This window comes from Drosophila guanche, unplaced genomic scaffold (genome assembly GCF_900245975.1).
Source record: "Drosophila guanche unplaced genomic scaffold, DGUA_6, whole genome shotgun sequence".
Classification (NCBI taxonomy): domain Eukaryota; kingdom Metazoa; phylum Arthropoda; class Insecta; order Diptera; family Drosophilidae; genus Drosophila; species Drosophila guanche.
The window spans coordinates 4746786-4771661 of record NW_022995748.1 but is presented as its reverse complement, the minus strand read 5'-3'; the positions used below and the strand labels follow the sequence as shown (position 1 = coordinate 4771661).

The 24876-nt window shown below is 37.2% G+C and overlaps 1 protein-coding gene across 31 annotated transcripts in view; it reads right to left on the bottom strand.

Moving 5' to 3' along the window:
* Positions 1-821: 821 nt before the first annotated feature.
* The window catches only part of LOC117584595 (sodium/hydrogen exchanger 3), a 34051-nt gene continuing 9996 nt past the window's right edge, over positions 822-24876 (bottom strand). For 3 of the 31 annotated variants that reach the window (XM_034273571.1, XM_034273569.1, XM_034273570.1), the window contains exons 2-21: positions 22663-23164; positions 21083-21332; positions 18904-19167; positions 16627-16826; positions 16259-16518; positions 15976-16193; positions 15622-15914; positions 15436-15561; positions 14973-15160; positions 14489-14627; positions 13913-13927; positions 12325-12381; positions 12119-12205; positions 11876-12050; positions 11102-11224; positions 10127-10336; positions 7821-8033; positions 6903-7281; positions 5251-5571; positions 822-2988 (exon numbers count right to left, since the gene is read on the bottom strand). In XM_034273571.1, the coding sequence (XP_034129462.1) occupies positions 2481-2988; positions 5251-5571; positions 6903-7281; positions 7821-8033; positions 10127-10336; positions 11102-11224; positions 11876-12050; positions 12119-12205; positions 12325-12381; positions 13913-13927; positions 14489-14627; positions 14973-15160; positions 15436-15561; positions 15622-15914; positions 15976-16193; positions 16259-16518; positions 16627-16826; positions 18904-19167; positions 21083-21332; positions 22663-23058 (4422 nt within the window). In that variant the 5' untranslated portion in view covers positions 23059-23164 and the 3' untranslated portion in view covers positions 822-2480. Of the gene's footprint in view, positions 2989-3764; positions 3982-5246; positions 5572-6902; positions 7282-7820; positions 8034-10126; positions 10337-11101; positions 11225-11875; positions 12051-12118; positions 12206-12324; positions 12382-13912; positions 13928-14488; positions 14628-14972; positions 15161-15435; positions 15562-15621; positions 15915-15975; positions 16194-16258; positions 16519-16626; positions 16827-18903; positions 19168-21082; positions 21333-22662; positions 23165-24876 lie in introns of those variants that run through there. The other 28 variants (XM_034273576.1, XM_034273572.1, XM_034273578.1 and 25 more) reach the window with 28 other exon arrangements.

The window sequence follows — 24876 nt, the reverse complement described above, 5'->3', positions numbered from 1 at the left end:
AAGTAAGTGTTTCCAGCATATAGTACATATACATACATAATACTACCATAAAGCATATTGAAATATATCAGTTTCGAAAAATAATTAGAAAAAAAACCAAACAAAAAGAGATACATTACAATTAAATTATGAGAAAATAAAAACAAATTCAACATATTTGGTGCAATAAATGTATAAACGGAACTTCAAACAAAAAATTAACTTTCTTTTATTACAAACCCCATTTCAAGGGCTTCCTTCTGCAATTACAATGTGGATGGCACCATAAGTACAATCGGTGAACGCAGATGATGAGCCTCGACTGGTAAGGCCTCCCGTGCTGACATTGCCAAAGAACAATTTCCTCTCCCACACACCAATTGATTGATAGACTTTCCTTCTAAGTTATTTGTTCATTAATTTTATTTTTAGTAAAATGTTCTTATTTCTTATTTAAAATCAGTTTAACAATTTACAATGCTGTTTTATTCCGTTTCCGCAAAAGGTGTTGCTAAGTTTGGAAATACATTTAATTATTTGCTATATCCATTTTGAATTATGCACAACTTAAGGCCTACAGTATGAAAATTGCAAACGTTTTTGTCTTGTTTTGTGTCAATTTATTTAAATGATTCCTATGTGTCTGCCCTCAAGCAAGTAAGTAATTCATTAACGTGCCAGCGTCTTTTATATAAATTCTTAATGACACAATCCACAAATGTGTTTCATTTTTTGTTTTGGTTAGCAGATTGTGAACAATTAAAGTTTATATAGAAAACCTGGTCATAATGTAATGTAACACAGCTCTTATTTGGTTTTTGTTTTATTTCATATATCTTTGTATATTTCCTTTTCGGATTTATTGAAATGACAATTTCCTGGAGACAAGTGGGTTTCTCCATGTAGCTGTTTATTGTCTTTCATATCGAAATCAAAATGCACATACAATATTTATGCAGTAGACTGAAGTTGTAACTTAGGCAGATCTGTCTCAATCTGGTCTAGCGTGCATATTCAGAAGGCAATTTCTCGGATAAAACATAATACCGTCTACTTATATTGTAAGCAGACAATTAAATTATAGTTTGGTACAGGACGCGTTGCACATGAATTAAAAAATATGTTTAAACGATTTTATATTAGTAGGTAGGTTCCTCTCTTAACTCTTACACTCCAAATGTGTACATACACGAAAATAGTTGTTGGTAGGTAGGTTTCGTTCCCGGTTGGCTACTGATTCGTGTGTTTGTTCCTAGTTGGCTCTTTCTGATCTTTTCAGTTTAACTCTGGTGTTTAGTTTATTCTAGTGAATTTTGAAATCTACATACCTCAGCATCATATCGAATATTCAATTATGTATTTCTTAGGGATTACTTTACTTTGATTTGAGCATCTAAGTCTTCGCCTTTCACATTCCACACAATCATAGTCATACACTCAGTGTCCACACTCTTAAAAATCGCTCATAAAACTCTCACGCACTCTCCAAACATCTCTTTTAGCTATCTTTATCATTATCGTTCGTAAATGTTTACAAAAATAATTTATAAATTACATAACTCTTGCATTCCTTTATTAGTTACTCGATTTTTGTGTATATTTTATATATTTCTGCCACTGTCCCACAACGAAACGAAATTAAAAATGCACTAAACTTTTATTCCCATAAAGTAATTCATTAATTTGTAGTTACATCCCATCGATTATTCTTAGTATTGACTCTGCGGCTATACAGAAATGAGGTGTTACACATAGAACTAAGGCTAAAATTGAACTAAACTCTGCGGTTCACTATTTTCATATCGAACTTAGTGCACGCTTAAGTACGGATCTGTATCTGAATCTGAATTTACATAATTGTAGTAAGTAGTACATTTTCGCTAAACTAAAACACAACGAAATCAACGTTTGTCATAGGCTTACACAATGAACTTTGGCTACGCTTTTGTTTAATTATTACACAATTAATATGCTTTCTTGCTATTTGGAACACATCAGCTGTAATCACTAAAGTATATATAAATATCGGTTCTATATATTCACTATGCATATTCCATGGTACAATAATTATAATAATTGCTCGCGACTAAACCCTAAACACAAACTGGAAGTGTACCACCCTTCGGGGATTCTATGAAGAATGAAAACCTTAAGAAGCGACTTAAACGAGGAACAAGAATAACTCAATTTGTGGCTCAAATTTCGTTCTATATACATTCCAATTTCATTAATTTTCTTTTCATTATCTAATTTTGTGTCTGATTTTTTGTTAATAATTATAAAGCTTTTTGTTTTAAACCGTTTTCGGGGAAACTATTTTGCAACTTTTGTCAACTTTATGCTTAAAACTAATCCATATAAATGTATATCCCATCGTCAACGTATCGTAGATTGCATATTGCAGACCCCTAGTAGAACATCTCGTACTGAAACGCACTCCTCGAACGGGTACGAATCGAACACTGTGGTTCCTCCTCCACATCCCCATCGGCACTTGACACTCATATGATGCTCTCGTCGTTGTTCCTTGTCAGCCGAATGCTTGTCCTCGTCGTGGTGGTGGGCTCTGAACCTGGTCCAGGACTTGATCCTAGTCGTCGGCCCACCTCGTGTGGCCGTGGCGTGGCGGGCGTTGTGAAGGTGGTGACCACAATATTCTCGTCGTCATACAAATCAAAATCCTCGTCCTCATCGTCATCCTCCTCCTCCTCATCGGAGTCCGTGTCGGTGTCCTCGTAGTCCAGCAATGCCGTGGTCACCTGATTCTTTCTGCCAGGGACACCCACCGCCGAGCCGCCAACTGCACCCGCGTTCATACGTCGGATCTGGGCGCGTGGTGTTGCCCCAAGACGCGGCAGAAGAGGCTCCCGACCACTGTGCATGAGGCGCTCGCTGTTGGCTCCGCTGGCGGCTGTCAGAGGAGCACCCTCCCAGTCGTCGGTATCCGCCGGCTCGCAGAGGGACTTGGAGTGTCCGTGCTGGTACGTTGATTCCTCGGGTATTGTGTCACTGTTGTGGTTGTGTTGTGTGTGCGGGTTTGTTGGTTGTTGGTTGTTGGTTGGTTGGTGTTGGAGTTGGTGACGGTCGATGGGTGGTGGATGATGTGAAGAGAAGGCGTAGAAAGTTAATGTCAAAGTTGTGATCAATTTTGGCTAATGAATTGATTTGGGGTTTTCAGGTCTGTTGGGCTTTGATTTAGTAAATGTTAGGCATGAGGCTAAGTCTAATCAAAGTACGAGAAGGGCTTTTAATAACTTTGAATACAAAAAAAGAATACTTAAGACTAAATTGAAAGGAACGGAATAATAAAAAGTAGTTTAATAAATACATAGGGTATATTTATTTTGAACACTACAAAAAGCAAATTAAAATGGAACATTAAATGAAAGATTGGGTTCAAGAGAGAAAGCACTGAAGAAAGACGACAGAGTTTAAGGCACGGTTTAACAGTTACGAAAGGGGTATTCTACAGTTTACATTTATATAAATTAATATAATAAATACAATACAATTTCTTAGGAAATTTATGTACATCATGAGCGGAGAACCAGTCTGTTCGGCGTCTGTTTTTTTGGTTTATAAGAATTTTTATTGCTAGGCAATAGCACAGTTTGTTAGTGTTTTTGTTTTTATTTAATGGTTAGTTATTTTGGGAGTTAGTGGATGTTATAACACGTACCCTCTACTTTTAGTAGAATGATTAGAAGTTGTTGTCTAATACTTACACATAGTTCGTGTGATTAAAGCCCACATACAGATTTACCTTGGTTTAAGGTTTGGTTTTTAAATTTTTCTACGGAAGTTATCACAGGTGCTCGACTGTATAGCAGTCTGGTGTCTGTGTGCATGGGTGTGTGTGTCTGTGTGTGCTATAGTACAGTTTTTTGTGGGGATTTAGTGGATGATTTAGCTAACGGAAAGTGCATTGCTTTGGCTCTGGCTCTACCTCTAGCTCTGTGCTCGGTTTCGGTTTTGGGCTATTCCGACTCAATTGAAACGGCGCTAAAAATAATAATTTTTCATAAAATCCATTGGCGTTCAATTATTTCTTATATTTCGACCTTAGTTTAGTTACTTGGTTTTTTATTATTTATTTTTTGTTTTTGTTTGGGAATCATCACAAAACAAAGAAACACAGCACAGCAGACATCGTGTAAACATTTAGTTGAAGTAATTTCCTTCAGTGTTTTTTTTTTCTTTTTGTTGTTAATTGTTAAGAAATTGCATTGCATTTAGTTGGGGTTAAGTAATTTTTTAGGGCATGGGATTAAGGCAAGGATTAAGTGGAATAAGGAATGCGGGTACACAAGTTGTTATAAATTATATACAAATACTGTTATACACATAATTATTAGATTCAAACATACATAGAAACACATAAAACACACAGAGTGAAAGGGTGCAAATGAAAATTCGATAGCTAAACGAAGAAATGGGATAAAAGAGCTAAAACGGTAATACACGTTGTCCACAACATATTGATATACAATTGTACGACTCTTATAATAATTGTTATACCGTTTTACGACAGTTCGAGTGCTATATAACAGTTACAAAGCTGAGTAGCACAGCTGTAAAACAAACTGCCCTGCAACCGTTATATACCAACTGCTGAACAAACAGTTATAAATATAACAAACGACAACAAACTGAAAATGAAAGAAGAAATTTGGACTACCTCAGCAGACCAGCATAATTTTGTTCGAATGCATACAGTGGATGGATTCAAATATCATATCCACCCAATTGAAACAACATCCTATATGTATATACGGGAGATATATTCATACTATATACAGTGTGGAGAGTGGAAGATAAATTTGAGGGCTCAGCTTGGATCGGTCATCGGGGGATTGTGTGTGTGTGTGTGAGTGCTGTGAATGAAGCTGCTGCCAATTGCAAAGGGGAATGCCCCACACAGAATCGATTAGATACAAGTTAACCAATTCCATTTGGGATTACGTATTTGAGATGAGACAGAAAGATTGCTATCAAAGTTCAACCTACGGATAGAGGGGGGGATAACTGACTGTTACTCTACAATGATATGCACTGATCTGTGATCTGTGGGCTTTATATACAGTATATAAAGATATAGTGTTTGCTTTGTTAGTATATATGTATCTATGTATATACAGAGTATATAGTATATGCGATTGTTAGACTCTGGTCTCCCATGGTACACAGAGACTGGAAATTCGATTCATGGCCGGTTTGGGTTGCGGTTTAGACATTTTGATTTCATGACTATATCATTCGATTATTCATTACTTGGGATAGTAGTATGTGGCGCTACTCTCCGATGTGGTGGAGGTGGGCGTGGAGCTTGAGGCGCTCCCTGTTGTGCTTTCTGTTGTTGGAGGATTGTTTAAGGTGTTGTTCTTGTTCTTGGTTGTGGATGTAGTTATTGTTGTTGTTGATGGTGTTGTTGGAACTGTTGTTATTGTAGTTGTTGTTGAAGTAGAAGGTCGAGTAGAAGTACAAGGAGGTGGAGGAGAAGGAGTTGCTGTGACCTTGGCTGATTCTAGTAAAGTAGCGGCTCCCGGACTAATATGCAAAATTCTACTGGGTCTGCGTCCAGTTACAATAAGTCTGCAAAATAATCATCAACGATAGATACAGACACAGGTCACAGTTACACAACAACACATACGCACACTCATACAAAAGGTGGTTTTTCGTTGTTGTTGTGGTTGGTGAGTGCGAAATATAATTTTGGAACATTTTAAAAGCAAATTGAATTTGCCTTGGCCGAGAAAACAGGGTGCAACAGAAGACAATGACAGTGGGAACACTTATGGATGGAATATAAAATAATTATGATTTATTTTGGGAATCTGCTGGGAGATTCAAAAATCTTTTGCCAATTCTTTCAACAGTTTAGTTGAAACAACAAAAATACACAATTTAGATAAATATTTTAATTCAGTAATCAATAAGAATTAATTGAATTGCTTTCTTGAGAATTTTAAATTTGAATGCGAGACTTGTTTTTTAAAATATACAAAAAAACTTGCATTTAGGGGAAAGTTGCGACGCTTTTGTTGGTAACACAAACTCAAAAGTTTCTAGAACCAAAACTTACTTATGAAAAGTAGAAATAATGTAAAATTTAGAACTGACTTTTGCAGAAAGGCTTAACATTATTTTCTGACCACTTCGGGAATCGGGTTCAAAACTGTTCATTAACAATTTCAAAATTAAAATAATCAAAAGAGTACTAGCAAAATTCGTCTTATAACAAAACAAAAAAAGTTTTGCAAACAAAAAGTAATAACGCTGAAAGGTGCGAGAAAATTGGTTTCTGGTTTAATGTATTTTTTTGTAAGCTTTGCTTTCAATGTATCCCATTTGTTGGGTTAGTTTATTCATAGTAAAGAGCGAATGTCAACGAGAACTATTAAAACCGTTAAAAAAATTTTTTTTTAATTGCAGTCTTTAAAAATGTAAGCTAGTATTTGCTCAAAATACAATGCATTTTTAGGTCTGAATGTTTCAATCAGTCTTCTAAAGTATTTATTTAATTAAAATTACGTTTAATTATAAGAAATCTACACAGATCTAATTGAAGCATAGCAAATAATATGGAGAACTAAGCAACGCATTGATAAAAATATGTAATTCAAAAATCAAATGGTATTTAGATATTAGTAAAGAAAGAATATTAATAAGCTTAAAGAAATTTACGAGCGCCAAAGTAAGGAAAATCGTTTTGAAATGGGTCTTAGATCAATAAATGAAAGCCATATTTTGTTTTGCTTTTCAAACTCTCATATGAACCATTTCAAACGAAACCAGCCATGATATTGTACAGCACGAAATATCTGATGAGATATATGTACATATGTACATATCTACACAGAATAAATGTAACAACACAGATGTATATTTGGTGTCTGGCCAAAAATGAGAGGATAACTTACCCGCTGAGCTCAAGCATGGAGCCGCGTCGCACATTCCGCCGATGGCTGGCGGTGACTGGAAACGGACCGGAGTGTCCATCCGGACCTAGTTGATGGTGGGGCACCACACCACCGCTGCCGCCCAGTGAACCCGATGATATCGACTGAGAGCGCTTGTCCAGGCGCGGATTTTGCATGGACGTGGATGGGGCTGTGCTCAGGGCCGCACCTGGCGGGCCCAGAATCATGGTAGAAGAAGGCACAACCATGGGATCACCGCTGGCAGTGGCGTCCACGGCACCCGTGCTGCCGATGCCAATGCTGCCGCCCTTTGAACTGGAACTCTCACGCCGGAAGAGACCTATGACGGACTTGGGCTGTTTAGGCTTGTTAATACCACCTTTGTTGTTGGGTTTTGAATCAGTTTTTGGATCGGTTTTTGGGATCAGTTTTACAACGAGTTTGTACATGGTGTGGTGGCGGGTGTAGGTGGTGTTTTGTGGTGTGGAGCGTGGAAGTGGGGTAACAGTTACCGAAGGAAAACAATGCGGGAAAAGAGAGAAAGAAAAAACAAAGTTAAGGAAAAATTACAAGAAAAATCAACAAATACATTAAACACACAAAAACTAGGGTGGTGTAATAGATTTTCAGACTCTTTCTAATTTTCAGTTGAGATTTTTGATGTGCTTTTAAAGGAAACAATTAAACCATATTATACACACATACTGATAGATAGGATCGATATATACAGATCTGTTTAAGGGCACTAAGAGCCCCCCACTGTTAATTGCCAATTTACAATCAAATCAAATCAGGACATACATAGAAGGAGAAGCCCTCAATAACCGTTTGGTCTTTGGTTTGCAGATTTTTGTGGGTGTTCCCCCTTTCATATATTAATGGAACAATCGTTTAATGATCTGTTACCCCATACATTACCTAGGAATGTTGCGCTTGGGGAATTGTAGGCCAAGTACTCCTTGTTTGAGGCCCAGGCGGGAAACTCGTTCTGCTGCACTGCATCCGTGCACTCGTCCCCACCGCGCTTCCACGGCAGCTGCGACTCGGTGGCCGTGGGCGTGGCTACGCGTCGTTCTCCATCCGATTCGCGGGACAGATTTCGATCCTCCTCGGGTATAGGATGCTCGGCCACTAGATCACAAATGAAAAGTCGGTGAAAAAGGAACATCAGTTTCAGAATCAAAGAGATCTGTCAACTGGGGAGGCTTTGCTCGGGCATGCAGCATACAGTTTATACACTGCATCGATGGCATTTCGATTGGTTTTAATTTTTGGGCCAATTCGATCTGTATATTCATTGTTCAATGGCAACGAGACAAAAGCGCAGTTGATGGGAGGAAGAACACGAGACAATTGGCTTTAAAAGACAAACAAAGTGCGCTAAACTTAGGTACAAGACGAAAATAATAATGATATATCGAATAAAACTATAAGAATTCCCTAAAACAGAGTTTCGAAATTACCACAAAAAAAGAAGAAAGAATCTTTAGTAGTAAACTAATTATATGCTTCTATGCCCTTTAACCAAGGGTTGAGCGGTAACATAAAAACCTAAACAACAAAAAAATGCTTCTGAGTGATATTGGTATATTTTTCCTCCAAGTTCCTTTTAAATCGTTATCGTAAATAATGGTTCTCAATGGTTGAATACTCTACTCTGAAAATGATGGGTTATCTAAAACAGGAGAAATCGTAGAATCGCAAGGCCTTAGGTACCCTAAGTACAGAAACATATTGCGATTGGAATATTGGAAAAAAACACGAGGAATCGCTTTGGATTTTTGTACACGTTGATTTTGCACACTATTAATGCAATCGACCTTTTGATTGTATACTTTCGATTAAAGTAGGATCTGACTACTGTGTAGACTCTTAATGCTTTATGGTTGGAATTTAGATTTAGTCGAAAGTATTTATCAAAATGAATCTAACTCTGTGGTTCATCTTCTTTACCCGTAACATTAATTTTAGGATTTTAATTGAATTAATTGTTTAGGATCCAATTTCTAAACTAACAACAAATAAAAAAAATCTCATTAAGATCTACCTACACTATCTCAAAACCAAAATGTTCTATCCCTTACTCCTTGTTTAAGAAACCCATAAATAAAAACTAGAAAAGTAACAAATTAATTTAAACACGAAATTTTGTCATGCACAAAAATGCCATGCTTTGCTTTGATGTTTCTCCATTTTTCAGGTTTGCTTTGTTTTTATTTATATATATTTTGTAATTTTAACGAGTTTTATAAATTTCTTCATTTCTTTATGAGATTGTGAAGCTAAAATGCAAGAAATTTTGTTTTTTTGGCCAAAGGCAACTTTCAATTTTATTCGTGGTCTGGAATCTACTACCAATCAATCAATCGAGTCAATTCAATCAATGGCAATTGCGTCTACAAGCAATTTTCCAATTTAACGTCGATGGAGTTTCTGTACTACATCTAAGTAACACTTAACGTGGGTTACAATTTTCGAGAACAAATCAAATAATTAGAATGTACTTAAGTTAAACAAAAAACAATACAGATTAGGCACTAAATATAAATCGACAAACTCAACCAAAAATAGTTATTAGATCGCGCAAAGTGCTGAGCACAAAATACGATTTATTGTACAGATGCAAAAAATCCCGATCTAAGCTCAAGGCACTCTATAAACGAGCATGGTGTAAAGTATGGCTGGCATTAGACGAATAATATAAGAATTATGACTTCAAAGTACACATAATGTTGGTAATGTTTGTCTAATGTATTTATGATAAATGGTAGCTAGCTTTGGATATTTCTGGTAGGGAAATACATTCAATCATTCGGAGAAAGTGGAAAAATTGTATCTTTACTTATGAAGAATATTCAAAAGGAAATACATATCCGTTCTGAAATAACTTTAATCCCAATAATAAAGGAACTATTGATATTTTATATGAAATAAGATGTGAGCCCTAATAAGTTGTAGTATTAAAAGAGTAAGAGGGGTTTGAAGTATTGTAAATATTTTAAGGAGAATGTACATTGAACTGGATCTTTAATTGCACTTCCCTTACTTTCTTTCACTAGTGATTTATGAATGATTTACAAAGATAATTCTAATGTCAGGTGTATGTAAATGCATGACGTATGCTTTTCTATATAGCATTCAATGTTTAATCTGGTTTATTCGAGTTTCTGTATGAATTGATGATGATTTTATACTGAATCTGAATCTGGATGATTATCTTTTACCAATGCTCTGGTATGAACGATCCCGTCGCCAGGGCAATATTAGTTCAGCCGCTGTGGGTCCAACTTGATCTGGCGAGTCTAACTCTGAGTCGGGATCTTCGGCCTTCGGGGCATAATGCTGTACGACGATGCGCGCCTTGGATGCATCAAAACCGGGCAAGTTTTGTATATGGGCTATCAGAGAATTGTTATTCGCGCGATCCGAGTCAGCTAATCGTGTTTATCGATTCATTTTTCATATTTATATATTTTTTTTAAACGTTTTTTTGTTGGGCCCAGTAACAGATTTTTGCAACAGGTTTGTGTGTATTTCGAAATAATTTGGGAAGGCATAAAACAAGAAAAAAATACATAGAAAGTTCGTTGTTATAGCTTGTATAAGGCGTTTCTCATTTAAAACTGTAGGAGTATAAAAAACATATGCAAAATACAAAAGAAAACGAAAATGAAATCATCAAAAGGGCTAGCAGAACTTTCTCCAAAGGGGAAACGAAACAAACTGCAATAATCTTTGGTGTAACTCAATGGTTTAATCAATCAATCAATCATATAGTATATTTACCTACGTAAACCTTTTGCTACTTTACTCAAACTATTCGATTGGATAGGTGTGTGTTTTATCTTAGTGTCGTTTATGAACAAAAACTGTTTAAAAACCTTTTGAAGATTTCTTTCATTTTTCTCATAGCAAAAAACAGAAAAGATTATTTGAAATTATGGCATTTTTGTGTGAACAAAAGAAAAAACTCAGGTTCGAACAAGGATGTGATAAATATCAGAAATCGCCAAATGACTGGTGATAGAACAAAGTACTTTGGTTCACGGCAAGGAGAACATGTGGTGTCGAAACAGTGTCTATATAGAGACATTGGCTATGTGGAAAAGAGCCCCTGAACTCAGAATATTAGTAACAAAATCAAACAAATATTTAAATAGATTAACGACCGTTTTTATGGATCGTTAAAGATTACTTACGTGATGATTTGGCTGTGAAGGTCAGGCCGTCATCCCAATCGTCGCTAGGGCCAGCAACATTAATCTCGTTCGGATTCTGTTGGCCTTCATCAGCTGTTTCATTAAGCACATTGTTAATATAGTCTTTTGAATGGTTTCAATTTGATTAAAACAAAACAAATGGAGGGCACGGGCAAGAGGTAGTGGAGTGTGTTGTTTCAGTTTTAGTTACAGGTTTTGTGGTGTTTATTCGGCCAATTTGTGTGTGTGTGGGATTTGGTGTTTTGCGGCATCATTTTGTGTAGGGGAAAGCAATGCAGGGAAAAAAGAGAATATTTTCGGATGGGAAAATCAATTAGTTGCCAATTTTTTAGAAAATTATTTAAAATATATGTCACATAAAATGAAAATGATACGAGTATAGGTATGAGTGTGGGTTTTTAGAAGAGTTTTTAAGGTTTGTAAATTATACGGATCATGAGCTCCTACAATTCACATTAGAAACTCTGTCTATCGTGCACATAAATTAACTTTATAAAATAAAACATATAAATCTTTTTAGGCTGGTTTTTTCAAAACCAAATGAAGGAACATGATTTTCTAACTACAGCGCTTGATTACTATTTAATTAAATACAAATATTTTCAAATTTCAAGGCTGTATAAAACTGAGGAAGATAAACTACATTTTGAGAGATTTTTCTTTCTACGAAAAACTTTTGATATGGAAACAGAAAAATCTGTACCAATTTAATTGGAATTTGTTTGTTTGCTGATTTGATAGCGTTTCATTTACCTATTTCTAATCTACGATATTTGTTAAGTGAATTGTGAGAATGTCTTTTTCTGTAAGATTTTTTTCGTGAATGGTTTGAACTCGAATTCGTACCATTGGCGAGCTGTTTGGTGGTACCGTTCTGCTGGAAATCATGGAACGAGACATGATTCTGTTTAACATTCTCCTTGGGCTCCTGTTTTGTGCGAAAGAATAACCATTAATATGGGTTATAGAATATATAATTTATAGGTATTTACTAACCTTATTGCTGGCACCACGTTTGCTGCGCTTGTGATGTTTACGATCATTGAACATCCTTCGGAAATTCATTTGCATTTTATAATTGACCTGAAAAGTAGAGGGATTTCCATGAGTTGTCCGTTCGAGAGATTCAGATGTTGGAAATACAATATGGTTGGTTTATGTGTGTTTTGAGTGATTTCTTGCGGACGAGACAACCGACTCACCTGTGTGGACAAATCTCTGTCATCTACTGCGTGTCGGCTATAACTAAGACGACGGTGCTGTAAGAACATTGATGGAATGCAAATTAGGTTTCAAAATCATAAAAATGGCAGGCAAAGAAGTGATTTAATTAAAGACTTTTTGAGTTGCAATTAAGGACAATTACATATATATATATATATATATTTTATATATAAAGTACGATTAAGTTTTCTGGATAACTAGCAGAAACATGAACGGAGAAAGTGTAAAAAGACTTTCCATTACATTTGTACAGCTTATGAGTAGAGATAAACATGGATCAAGTGCTTGTGCCCAGAACGGACTACCGTTTTAGTGGACGCTTCGGTTAACCGAAGTCTATATTTTCTAGGATATATATTGTAAGTACTAGTAAGTATGTGAAAACACAACAATTATTAGACAGACAACATGTATGCTTGTTTGAGTACATTTGTAGTATTGGTTGGAATAAAGTGTAAAAAGAATTCAATGCATACATATAACAAAATAAAGTGCTTTAAACAGGGCGTCTTAAGAGGGGAAATTCATACAAAAGAAAGCCAAGGTTAAGCATTAAGAAGAAGGTAGGATAAAAGCTATAAATTCAAAAAAAAAAAACTAATATAAAGGTTTGAAATTCTTAAAGAAATTTAAATTAGTTAAGAAAATGTGTGATCAAGTATTTTTTGTAAGTGTCAACATTAACTTTTACGATACGAAACATTTACATTAGTTATTTATTTTCTTTATAACGAGATGTTTATATATTATTTCATTAAAAATAATTGCTTGTGTGATCTGTTGTTCTTTTCTACAGTTTCGCAAAATTTCTTCCTGAATTTTAGGAGAGTGTGGAGCTAGAGTGTTTCATCAAAATGTGTTTTTCTTTTCGGAACCCTCAATATTTGATAGTTTTTTGGCAGTTTGTGTTAATGTAGATAGTCTGATGTGTTCAAGTATTATATACATATGTATGTATAAGTAATATTATTATAAATATTGATTTTTGTACAGCCCATTGAGATTGTGAAGAAGATCCCTTTTTTTTATGTTTTTTATCCTTATATTGTTAATATCAGTTAATAATTCGAATTCCAATGGTAGGAATGGAAAACTATCAATCTTCAAGTATAATCTTTTGGGATAATCCCCGTTCTACTGTACCTATTATATGCTAAAGCTGGTTTTATTAGTCAAATTGGAAATGGGAGCTATTAAAAACAAGGAGGTGTCCAGTCTTGCCATAGCTGGTCTATTCTATATATATCAACATATTTTCTTTCAAGGTGATACATATTAATGGGGGATTAAAGCTTTGCCTTTCGTTAATAAAATATTAATAGTGTAACATCAGATTAGATAACACCAATTAGAATATATTTAGAATAGTAGATAACGAGATTAAAGTTTATTGTTTGGTTGCAGTCAAAGAGTACAGAGACACACATACAGCACAGAAGGAATGTGTAAACATTTAAAAAAGTTTTCAGTTTCATAGTTAATCCGAAACGAAGTTTATATCAAAAATCAATCAAGAAACAGATCAAATCAAATAGAACTAAAACCAATTAACCAATTTATTCGTACCATTTGTATTGAGGCCTTTATCGACAATATATCGACAGTTTATCGAAATTTTTGATTATTTTTTGGGGGTTTTTTTAAGCACACGAAAGCGGATTTTTGATTTATTTTGCAACACGTTGTCGAGAAGTTGATGTTGAGTATCGAAACAACGGGAGAGAAATTAAATAAACGATTAATCACAAATATATATCTATAGATGTATTTAATATATAGTTTTTGGATTGAGGCTATATAGGGCTAGAAAGCGTAAAGTGTCTCATAAACTAAATGCCCAAAGTACTAAGAACAGGAAATGCCAAAGGTGTAGAAGTTACATTAGAACTCTATTCATATATATAGAGATTCTCCAGTGAATAACTAAGCAGAGATACAGATAGATAGAGAAAGAGAGAGACAGAGCGAAGAAGCGGTGACAGACAGAGAAAGTTGTCAAAAACTCGTTTGGGCTGGTGGTGCGCTAAACTTTTTACGCTATTTAGAAAATCCAACCGAAAGATAAGTGACTGCAAATTGCGAAACGTAACTGAAAGGAATGGATATTGGAATGGAACTCCTCCCTGTTCGAATGATACATACCCTTCTGTAAGGCTTCAGCTCTTCGGCCAACAGATGATGGATCTTGGCATCAGTCAGATCCTTCTTGGATGGATTATAGTCCAGTTCAGCCATGTCCAGATTCCGCGAACATGTATTGTCTAGATTTGTTAGACTGGGACTGCAAAATCACATTATTTTAACATTATAATATATTCAAAATAAAAGTAGACACAAGCTAGAGATCAATTCTAATAAGTTTCAAGAGAGTACTAAATCATACGAGTGGTTAAACGAATTTCAGATCAACAGATCTTTACAGAGTCGTGTACTGGTTAGTAGTCAACTAAAAGTTTTGTGCAGAGTTTCATGCTACTTCTACAACATACAGATTTGAGTGTTTCTGTTCGTACTGCATGCAGATCAAATCAATCGATCGATCGATTGATTGTGAGTGAGTACAGGCATATCATATTATTGAGAGCATCGGTTTAGCGTGCCCGTATTCAATCCAAAATTCGTTTACCATGTGGTATATATGGTTGGCGGTGCCCACCTGACACCAATATAGTTATTGGTATAATTCCTAAACAGTGCGCTCATCGATTCGGTGCCAGTCATTTGGCCAATTGTCGAGGGATTTCTTCGCATCACCTCCATGGCATCGCGCATCGTAAGCTTTGAGTACGTCTCAATGATCTTCGGTTCGGCGCCCTAAAGGAGCACATGGGAAAGGATGTATATTTTTGAGTATTTTAAGGCGTTACAAATAGTAATTCGCTTAGCACTAAGCCTCTGCATCGCCTTCGTACAGGCGTCGCAGATAAATGGTAGTCGCCCTCCTTCGATCTGTGGGCTTTGGCTTATTTCTATTTAAATGCTTTTCATAATTTTGCATGGGTATGTGATCCAAAAAATGCAATTCATGTACTTCCTGTGTGGCAGGTTTTGTTTTATCCTTAGCTTTCCTACAAACATCAAATTCTTACCTTCAGATCCCGGATAATAAGTGGGCGTATGAAGCGATTGTCGAAACGCTTGAATTTATCACGCACATTGTAGTTGCCCGTCTTGCCCACAATGTCCTCAATGCCAGCCATTAAATGATCCATAAACTGCATCAAAAAAAGTAAACCATAAGCAACAAAGTAGATATTATAGATTTAAGGCATTACCCTCTCGTGTATGCGCTCATTCATAGTGGGTTTACGCTTATTTGCACGCTTCACATTCAATATGCTGACCAGCGGCTTGATGGTGATGCCTTGCAGGAAGACAGTAAAGTAGATCACAGCTATGGTGGTGGTCACAAACATATTCTTTTGCTTGACCACATTCTCATCGACCAGCAAGACGAGGGCAAAGGCCACAGCGCCACGCAGGCCGCCATAAGACATCACAAACTGATCCACACGAGACAGCTTATGCAGACGGAAGCGATTGGCAATGGCCGTCAAAAGGATGACTCCTAAACATGGAAAAAATTAACTAAAGTGTTTGTTGTACACATAAATGGTAGATGTACAAACCTAAAACCCGAAAGACGGAGCAAAATGTAATGGTTAGAATCACAAACCATGTATTCCATACATGCATATTGTTGACCGTGGCCACGCCTAGGAACATAAATATGATCGTCTCTGCCGAACTGGATAACATCTTTAAAGCATATTTCACGGTTGTGTGCGACTTCTGGGATATATTCGACTCTACATAGTTCTTCATTGTAATACCGCAAAAGGTTATCCTTTGAAAATAAAATATATTTATAAGTTGGATAAATCATATTTAGTTATATTTCTATATACTCACGCCAATATGCCACTCATGTGAAAGATTTCCGCATTTAGATATGCCAGATAGGCCATCACAAATATAAAGATGGGTTCAATTACACGTACATGATCGGTGAAACGTGTCACCAGACCCGTAAGGAAGCCCCAAATGACGCCAATGGCTGTGCCACCCAGGGCCACAATGAAGAAGGAACCGCAACCACTAAATATATCCTGGGGTATCACATTGTCCAATCCAATGGTCGTGTAACCCTCCATCATGTGATACATGACAACCTGTATAGAGTGGGGGGCAAAATGGGGTAAAAGTTAAACTCATGTCAATGACTTAATTGCCCCGACATCCGTGGACCATCCATCATTCAATAACGTTGTTTGGCTTACCGTAACGGCATCGTTTAGCAGCGACTCGCCAAAGACAACAATGTACAGGATCTCATTGACGTGTATCTCCTCGAATACGGCCAACACAGCCACCGGATCCACGGCGGAAATCAGCGAGGTAAACAGGAAGATATCCATCAGTCCTGGCGTCTGGCCCTCCCCATAGATGCCCGTCAATCCACAGGCATACAGTGCACCTCCTGCAGAGAAATCATAGAAAACGGATGAGAGGATGAGATGAAATGCATTCTTCAGGTAATTTATTTTCCAACCCATCAATTCCCGTGACTCAATTAGAGATTGTCCTCACTAGTTGCAGGGCCAATCGATTTCAGTGTATGTGTGTATGGCATTGACATTGAAACTATCTACTATCTACTCGAGTATCGAAGATACTCGAAGTCAATTGATAGACGATGTTCTTCCGACAGTAATTGAATTTGTAACTACGCAACACGATTGTTTGCCATGGCTATTCGTTCAAGGTTCTTACGACTAAGTGGACAGTTACCCCGAGAAGGTGATAAACAATGCCAGCTACTATATTGAGCTCTCTTTCAAAGGTGTTTAGTTGATGTATTCTAAGAAATATATGAATGGGATGCTACAGAGAACAGCGGCAGTAATATATTTTGTTAAATAGATACGATAAGAGGTACTTGAAATCCATAGGTTGGATTCTTCGATGTTTACTCTTCTGAATGACTGCTGAGATAGGTTTTATTTAGTTAAATTCTTTGCTTTATTCCTCATGATATCATTCGCCAAGTTTTCGATGACATGTACGATTATGTGCGACTTAAAATTAATTCTGCATGTCCAGGGTTCTAGTCTTAAAAGTTTTCCTAATTTATCATACAAATCCCTTACAAAATATTCGTATATCCCCTTAAATACTTTCTACATTAAAAGCTTTACACCATAGAGCACATAAGACTCTACAAAAGCCACAAAATAGGCAAGTTTTTCCCAGATACGATAAAATAGTTGAAACATAAGAATGAAGCTTAGGCTTCCAACTAAATAAATGACTAATAAACTGGGAATTTGCCAAATGAATTGCCATATATACATATACTGCGATGTTCTCGCATGTAATCCAATTTACTAAACATCTTTCCATCCATCCATCTAGTGATGGGTATGGCGTACATATGGGGATCGGGTTGTTGAATGGTTTTGTTTGAGGCAACTCAAGCGTGTATCCCCCCGGCATCCGTTTCGGCGGTGTCGGTCATTCATCTAACTGGCGTCTGTTCACTCCCCCTTTGTATCACTTGAAACATTGTTTGTTATCCACATCCATCGCATGTTTTGTTACACTTTGCGTAAATCACATCTAAGCGCTATACTCGTTACAAGCAATATCCAATGACACGCCTCCTCCTCCTCCTCTGACTGTCATATATCTGTCTGTCTGGTGAGGTCTGTTCGCGTGCCACAAAATGTATCATTCATACATTGTCTCGTCTGAGCTTTGTTTCAATGGAGATTCATGATTTACCTTGCTCATCTGTATCAGCTATCTAATTGGTGGCTGTGTCACCTTTTGTCACCTTTTTTTTTGGCTAATTGTGGACATAAAGTGTTTTCTTGTTTGTGTTTTTAATTGAGTGCGTTTTTTGTTTAAATAAATACATTAAATATTTGACATTTCAATGGACGTGGGGTTTGAGGCGAGCTCAAGAAAGTAGACATAAAAATTCTATTACTTCTTTGCTAACTTTCTACGCTAAGTCTTAGTTCTTGGCTCTGTGGTATTTCTACTCTCTACACAAATAAAACTTCAAGAGGTCAGCCAATTAGGAAGTAACTATGGAGACGACCATGCCATTCACGCAGCAACAAGCTTCGTCTTCATAATGGTGCACGACAAATAAATAATAACACGCCATAAGAAAAGCTATTCAATATTTGAACAAATGTTATATTATTAGTTATTTTCGTGCACCCTTAAGAAATTGTAGTACACTTTTAGACGAAAAAGATTAAGTTGAACATCCCATTTATTGATTATTTTGCAGAAGTTTAGCAACCGAAGCCAACCCCCCGATGAACACACTTTTCACAACCCAAACAAACACAATATGAAACCCACAAATTAAATACATCCATTGACCAGTAGTGTCAGTTGTTGATGGACATAGATGGATGGGATTACAGAGGACATGGACATGGACAGCCACCCATTCACCCACCAACTTTATTTATCAAGCCATCAACTAAAAGGCAATGAAAGAACTCTATCTGGATATCAGGTTCCAGTCGTACACTTACCGATTGTGGCTATATTGAATATGGTTCCGACAACGGCCATCAACAGGATGGTTCCAAGGTTGTCAAAGAACAATCGATTGGGCATAAAGTATCCCGCATCAAGGATTATCGGTGGCAGCATATAGAAGAAGAACGTGTTGGGGGTCAATGGGGAGACAGCCACATCGGTACAGAAATAGAGCACCACTCCGATGACCACGCCCACAACAATCAGTAGACATGATTCCGGAAATATTAGATGCAATTTGGGCGTCATATGGAAACCTGAAAGAAATGAAAATGATTACCAAAAGATAAACCAGGCAATTGCACAACGCAATTAATGACGGATATATGTACTTTCTACATATACATATGTACTTATGTATGTATATGTTCGGCATGAGGCAGTCGGGTGTACACAAATATTTACATTAATTACGAAACACTAAAGTTTTCTATATATTACAGGGGTTGTGGTGTCTGTTGCCGCCATAAAAGCTAAACACATTTTCATTTCATTGATGGAAAATTTACATGCCCATGCCTGTGGTCTATTAACCTTTAACCTATCTGGAATATACTTTATTGCTTTTCTCAGTTCTGTCTAGCACAAACAAGAAAGGAAGCGCGGGGAAATATTTTTCCTTTGAAATTATATTTTAAGATGTATCGATAGGTTATGGAACTTGTTGATCAAGCATATCAATATTTTATGCGTTCAGAAATGCTTTCTTCTTATGCAAAAGTGAAATACACACATAAAACTGATATTGTTATAAAAATAGAACAATCGGACAATATTAGATGTTATTTTTATAAAAACTAATCAGACGTTGTAGGCGGATTCAACTTGAAATGGTCAGTCCATCCGCTCTTTTGTATGACTGTCTGACGAGAGCACCTACATACTCGTAGATATCGAAAACCTTCAAACAAATCTAGTTAATGCCTGATTTTTACCCATAAAAATGTATGGTTCCATCAACAGGAAGTAAATGCAGTTGGTTATCTGCTGTTGCACCATTAAATCTCGCTTCTGAGCTTCCGTTCTTCCTATAAATGTGTTATGCCACAGTATTACTATTTTTCGTCTCCTGGGGGACCTTGTCCACTTATTCAATTGCAACAGCAGAAGCGATTTTCCCCACTTGAAAATATAAATTGAAATGGAAACACGCCCAAAACGGCCAAACGTCCTTCATGGCGGAAATGGATTTTCTCGTTTGGCTTTCGACAAGGTTTAGGGCCAGGGCCAGGACCACCGACAGAGATAAAAAAGCTTATGTCCGAGAGTCTGACATTGAATGCAATTTCGGCCTTAACAAAAATGTGTGTGCAGGTCTCAAGAGAGTGCCGGCCGAATGATTTAAATGATTAATGCAACCTCTGTGCAAGTTGTTGCTCTGGGGGCAGGGCCAGGGTCAAGGCCCCGCAAACGTGCCATCAGCTTATGCAATGTCCTTCAGCCAGGACACAGACACACGCGCACCGACTTTATGTAAATCTGCATGAAGGCAGGCCTCGTGTTGCTTAAAATTATATAAACCGTATTGATTTTATGCTGGCAGCAGTCTAGGAAAATCACGCCCACACTTGTACAGGAAAAAGGCTTACGGCAGCGAGTATTATATATATGCATTTACCATGATAAATGATTGTCTGCTAATCCAATGGGGGATTTTTCTCTTAATTGGCACGCATCATCATGACCAGATCTGACTTTGAAGCATTTTTACTGACGTGTATTCGGTTGGGTCTTTAGTATCTTTATCTGTACAATGCATTTCCATGAAACCAAAAGTTTTCCTTCACTTGAAACATTGCGTCATGTGCGTCACGGAATTTAAATAAATACTATAAATAATTGTAAATATTTGCTACTGCGTCTGAGGCAGTTGAAGACCCTCTCGGGACCTCGTGGGTATGAGATTGTTCTGATCCCTGAGTAAATTTACACAGTGCTCGTTGTTGCCACACTTTTCAGATGGGTTGTATTTGTAATCTTGAGATCACATGTGTAGATATAATACCACCCGTGGGGGTTATTTCAGCTAATAAAATTCTCACCATGAGACTGATTATAGTGGCATTTCTTGCTCCCGTTTCGACTACTTCAGCTACTAATATACCTGTATTTTGTACTGTGTTGCCTTCTACCACTCGTTTAACTCTTAGCATAATTCTTTGCATAACTTACCGATTTTGGCTATACTAGCCGACAATATCCACACGCCAATGATGAACGGGGTCTTGACATGACCAAAATCCACCTGGGAGAGTGGATACCGCTTTATCTCCTGATGGCCACCACCTTCGCCACCATCTTCAGCATCTGCTTTCATCTCCAAGGCAGTTGTCTCATCCAGTGATTCCGCTCGTGGCGCTTTCAAAGGTGGCGTTGTGGCATCATCATCTCCTGTTGCTCCCGCTGCTGTCTTTGCCAGCTGTTGACACAAAGTAATTAAGATATTAGGGAAGTCAACAAACATCAAATATTTGACAGGGCATTTAATGTGTGGAAAATAAAGTCCAGAATAAACAGAAACAGAAATCAAATGAGGCTTAAACATATGAGCACAGCACTCCCCTTTAGTCGTGCGTTTGGGGTGGAGAACCGTTTAGTAGCACGCAAACGGAAAATTACAATAATTTTCATTAATGGCTTAAACGGATATCAGAGTATTTGTGAATGAATGGAATCGAAACCTATCCAATACCAATGTTTATGCATCAATTATAGCATTCAGTCCGTTGAAAATGTTGATCTAGGTCAGAGAGTGAGTAAGTCTTAACAAGAAGGCTAGACATCTATGGAATCTATCGAAATATGTCACACAGATTCAATGAATATTATACGAGTGTAAACAGAATTAAGGTTAATCATTTTGCCAGTAGTTGAAAGTTGTTTTAGACACATACACACTCGAGTATCTCTTCAACTTGAATGCGTAGATGACGTCAAAAAACATTTGCTAATTAATGGTTGGCTTCTCACACAATGTGGTTTATGGGGTTTCAACAAATCAAATTTCTTTGTCAATATCTATTTATAGAGAGACAAAAGGGCAATACGCTCATTTTGTATCAGTAAGAACTGACTGAGATTGAGCCAGACAGTTGAAGAGACAAATGTCTCACTGGATTAGAGCTAGACAAAAAGACAGGTAGATGTTAATCAAAGTGCCTGCCATCCTTCAGAGTGGGAATTGTGATAAGATATTCCTTAGATATCTCCCAAGTCATGTGAGGTCTTGCAAGCTGTCATTCAGAAATACTTCGGGGATTTATCACTCAACTCAATTGATGGAAACTCACGAACTCATCAAAATAAATTTTCCATGAATCGTACTATTATCTTTTTTTTTTATTTGTGTATTGAAGTATTCAAATAGACACATGGCACAATTCTACCCCACTCCCCATTGACATGTTTATGAGCTAATTTAACAGACGGAACAATTTGAAACGAGTAAGTATTGTGTAAATATTTTGTCAGACTCGTGGCTAGTGTAGACTCAAATGAACTTCAATGATAACCAAATAGGAAGGAATAGCAATTGCATTCTGAATGGGGAATTTCTCATCTCTAAATAGTTCGAATTGTCATCAAAAATGTGTTTTCCCATCAATTAACTAATGAGCGGGACCTCCAACTGGTTTTCGATTGTAACCCAGGTAGAGGGTATCAAAAGTTTTTCCTCTACACTAAATTAATGTTTCCCCCAAGCCCTAACATTGATTTCGATTTAGATATACTTTGTGACATTTTGTACTTACATTTATCTGGGTGACAGCTCCTTCCGCTGCATCCTCTGACGAGCCCGCACTGGCACTTGTATTGGGGCGTGCGAGGGTTGTGCCCACAAGCAGACAAAGGATTGCGCAGAGGACCAGCATCCTTTGGTTCAAACCACCGAGTGGCATCCATCTTCTCCTCTGGTTGGATGTGTAGCAGCAGGTTGTTCTCATCGGTGGATGTTCATTATATTTAGTTTCAACTAAATCTATCCTGTGCCTGTGCCTGGATGTGGTTCCATTAATCTCTAAAGCACCATTCGAAGGACTCCCTTTGCAGGTAGTCCTGCTGCTCCAGCAGGCGCGTCTGGCCAAATTCATTTGCTGTTGCAGTGCCGGTGTGGCACTGTCATAGTCCTGTTCCGTAAGGCTGGTCATTGTGTTGCCACCTTAAGGATATTATTTTGGGGGTTACTTTCGGGTTAATTCGGACTACTCCATAGGCATAGGATCCTTAAAGCCTCCTTCTTGCTTCTTTTAGTTGCTGTAAGGAAAGAGTTAACAAATATTGGTTTAATATTTTTTGCGATTTTGTCTTAATTTTTGTTATCACTCCCTTACAATCGACCGACCTTCCACAATAACCAATTGAAACTGGTTCAAACCCACACATTTCACTAACCATGAAGACTGATGCATCATCTACAGATCTCCAGATATTTACCCATCCCATTTACAATCCACGCCACAATTCACACATTAATCGTTCGACTTTTGATTCCCATTTAAATTCCTCTCTTTCTCTTCAGTTAAAGCTCTACTTTTGGCTATATTTTTTTTGAAGCAGGTGCAAATAAAAATGTGCTAAAATCTCAAGCTGAAATACCAATCCAATCTGTTTCTGCTGCGGCACGTGATTTCCCAAAATTTCCGAGCCAACACCCCCTACAAAAAATGGGTGTGGATCACACAAACACATCTACCCGCCTTAATCTACCATTTACGAGTTTATATAATATATGGCGGGGGATCAATCATTCGCACTTGATAACGATGGAATCTTTTACAATTCGTCGAAGGTCAGTGTAATAAATATTTTCGGTCTGTTTTCGTATTTGGGCCGATTATGAGTTGTGGATAAAGCAGAAATAGAATTTAAGCATCCTAAAATTATTTGGGTTTTTTCCCCCGACTCTTTTGTAAATGATTTGAATCACAAGTGTAGCTGAGTCTCATAATCATTCGATCAAAGTTGAATACTAATAAAAAGCTTTTTTTTTGTATTTCCAATGTTAATTTGTAATCAGTTTTATGTATTTTAAACGCAGCCAGTGGCTATTGTTAGCCATTTTGATTAACATAATTCACATAGAAAATTAGCAAGGATTTGGATGATAAGTTATACAGATGATAAGTATCTTTCGGCGGGTACCCCACCTTTTGGTCTACAGACAATATTTGTTTTTCGAACTGGATAGATCCAGTGCACTTAGCGCCATGCGAAATTGGTATCTTGGTTAATAACCGGAGTAAATATGGCCAGCAATAAACCAGAAGCAGAAGCAAACAAAAGCAATACGGCCCGACATTCAGGTGCCCAGAGCTTCTGTTGGCAGCCGGAGGTCTTTAGTGTTATGTCTGGTTCTGTGCTGCGGTCTGTGGGCTAATCAGTAAAGCTACCACCCGCGATAAGAACTGATTTCAATAAAGTATTTGCTAAAATTATATGATCCGGTATAAAATCTTATCTGTCAAGTGCCCTCGACTGCGACAGCCAGATAAAATCTTGGTCCTCGAATTAAATTAAATAAATGTGTTATGTGCACTCGTACTCGTTCACATGTTGCAATCAAGTGGATGATGAATATCTTCTCGCTATAATCTGCCTTATCGTAGTATTACGAGGTTGGAGTTGGCGACACTCGCACTTTGAATCGTTGGATTTAACATTCCAGCGGAAGTTTTATTGTCCATGAATGTTAATGAGATCCCCTTATATCTCATAAACATTACAAAGCTTAGTGGTTCAAACTGTTTCTCTCTGTCCTTCCATTCGTCCTACCTCAAGGCGCACACGAGTATTACTCAACTTCAGAAATTGATTTGAACCACTAACCCAATTTGTTGCAAACTGAAGATTAGATTAGTAACAGACACAAGGACACACAGACACAGCGAATTTTCAAGTTCAGTGACTTTGATTAAAGTAACCGAAAAAGCGTTAACAGAAATTATTTTGGCCAAATCGCAGCAAAA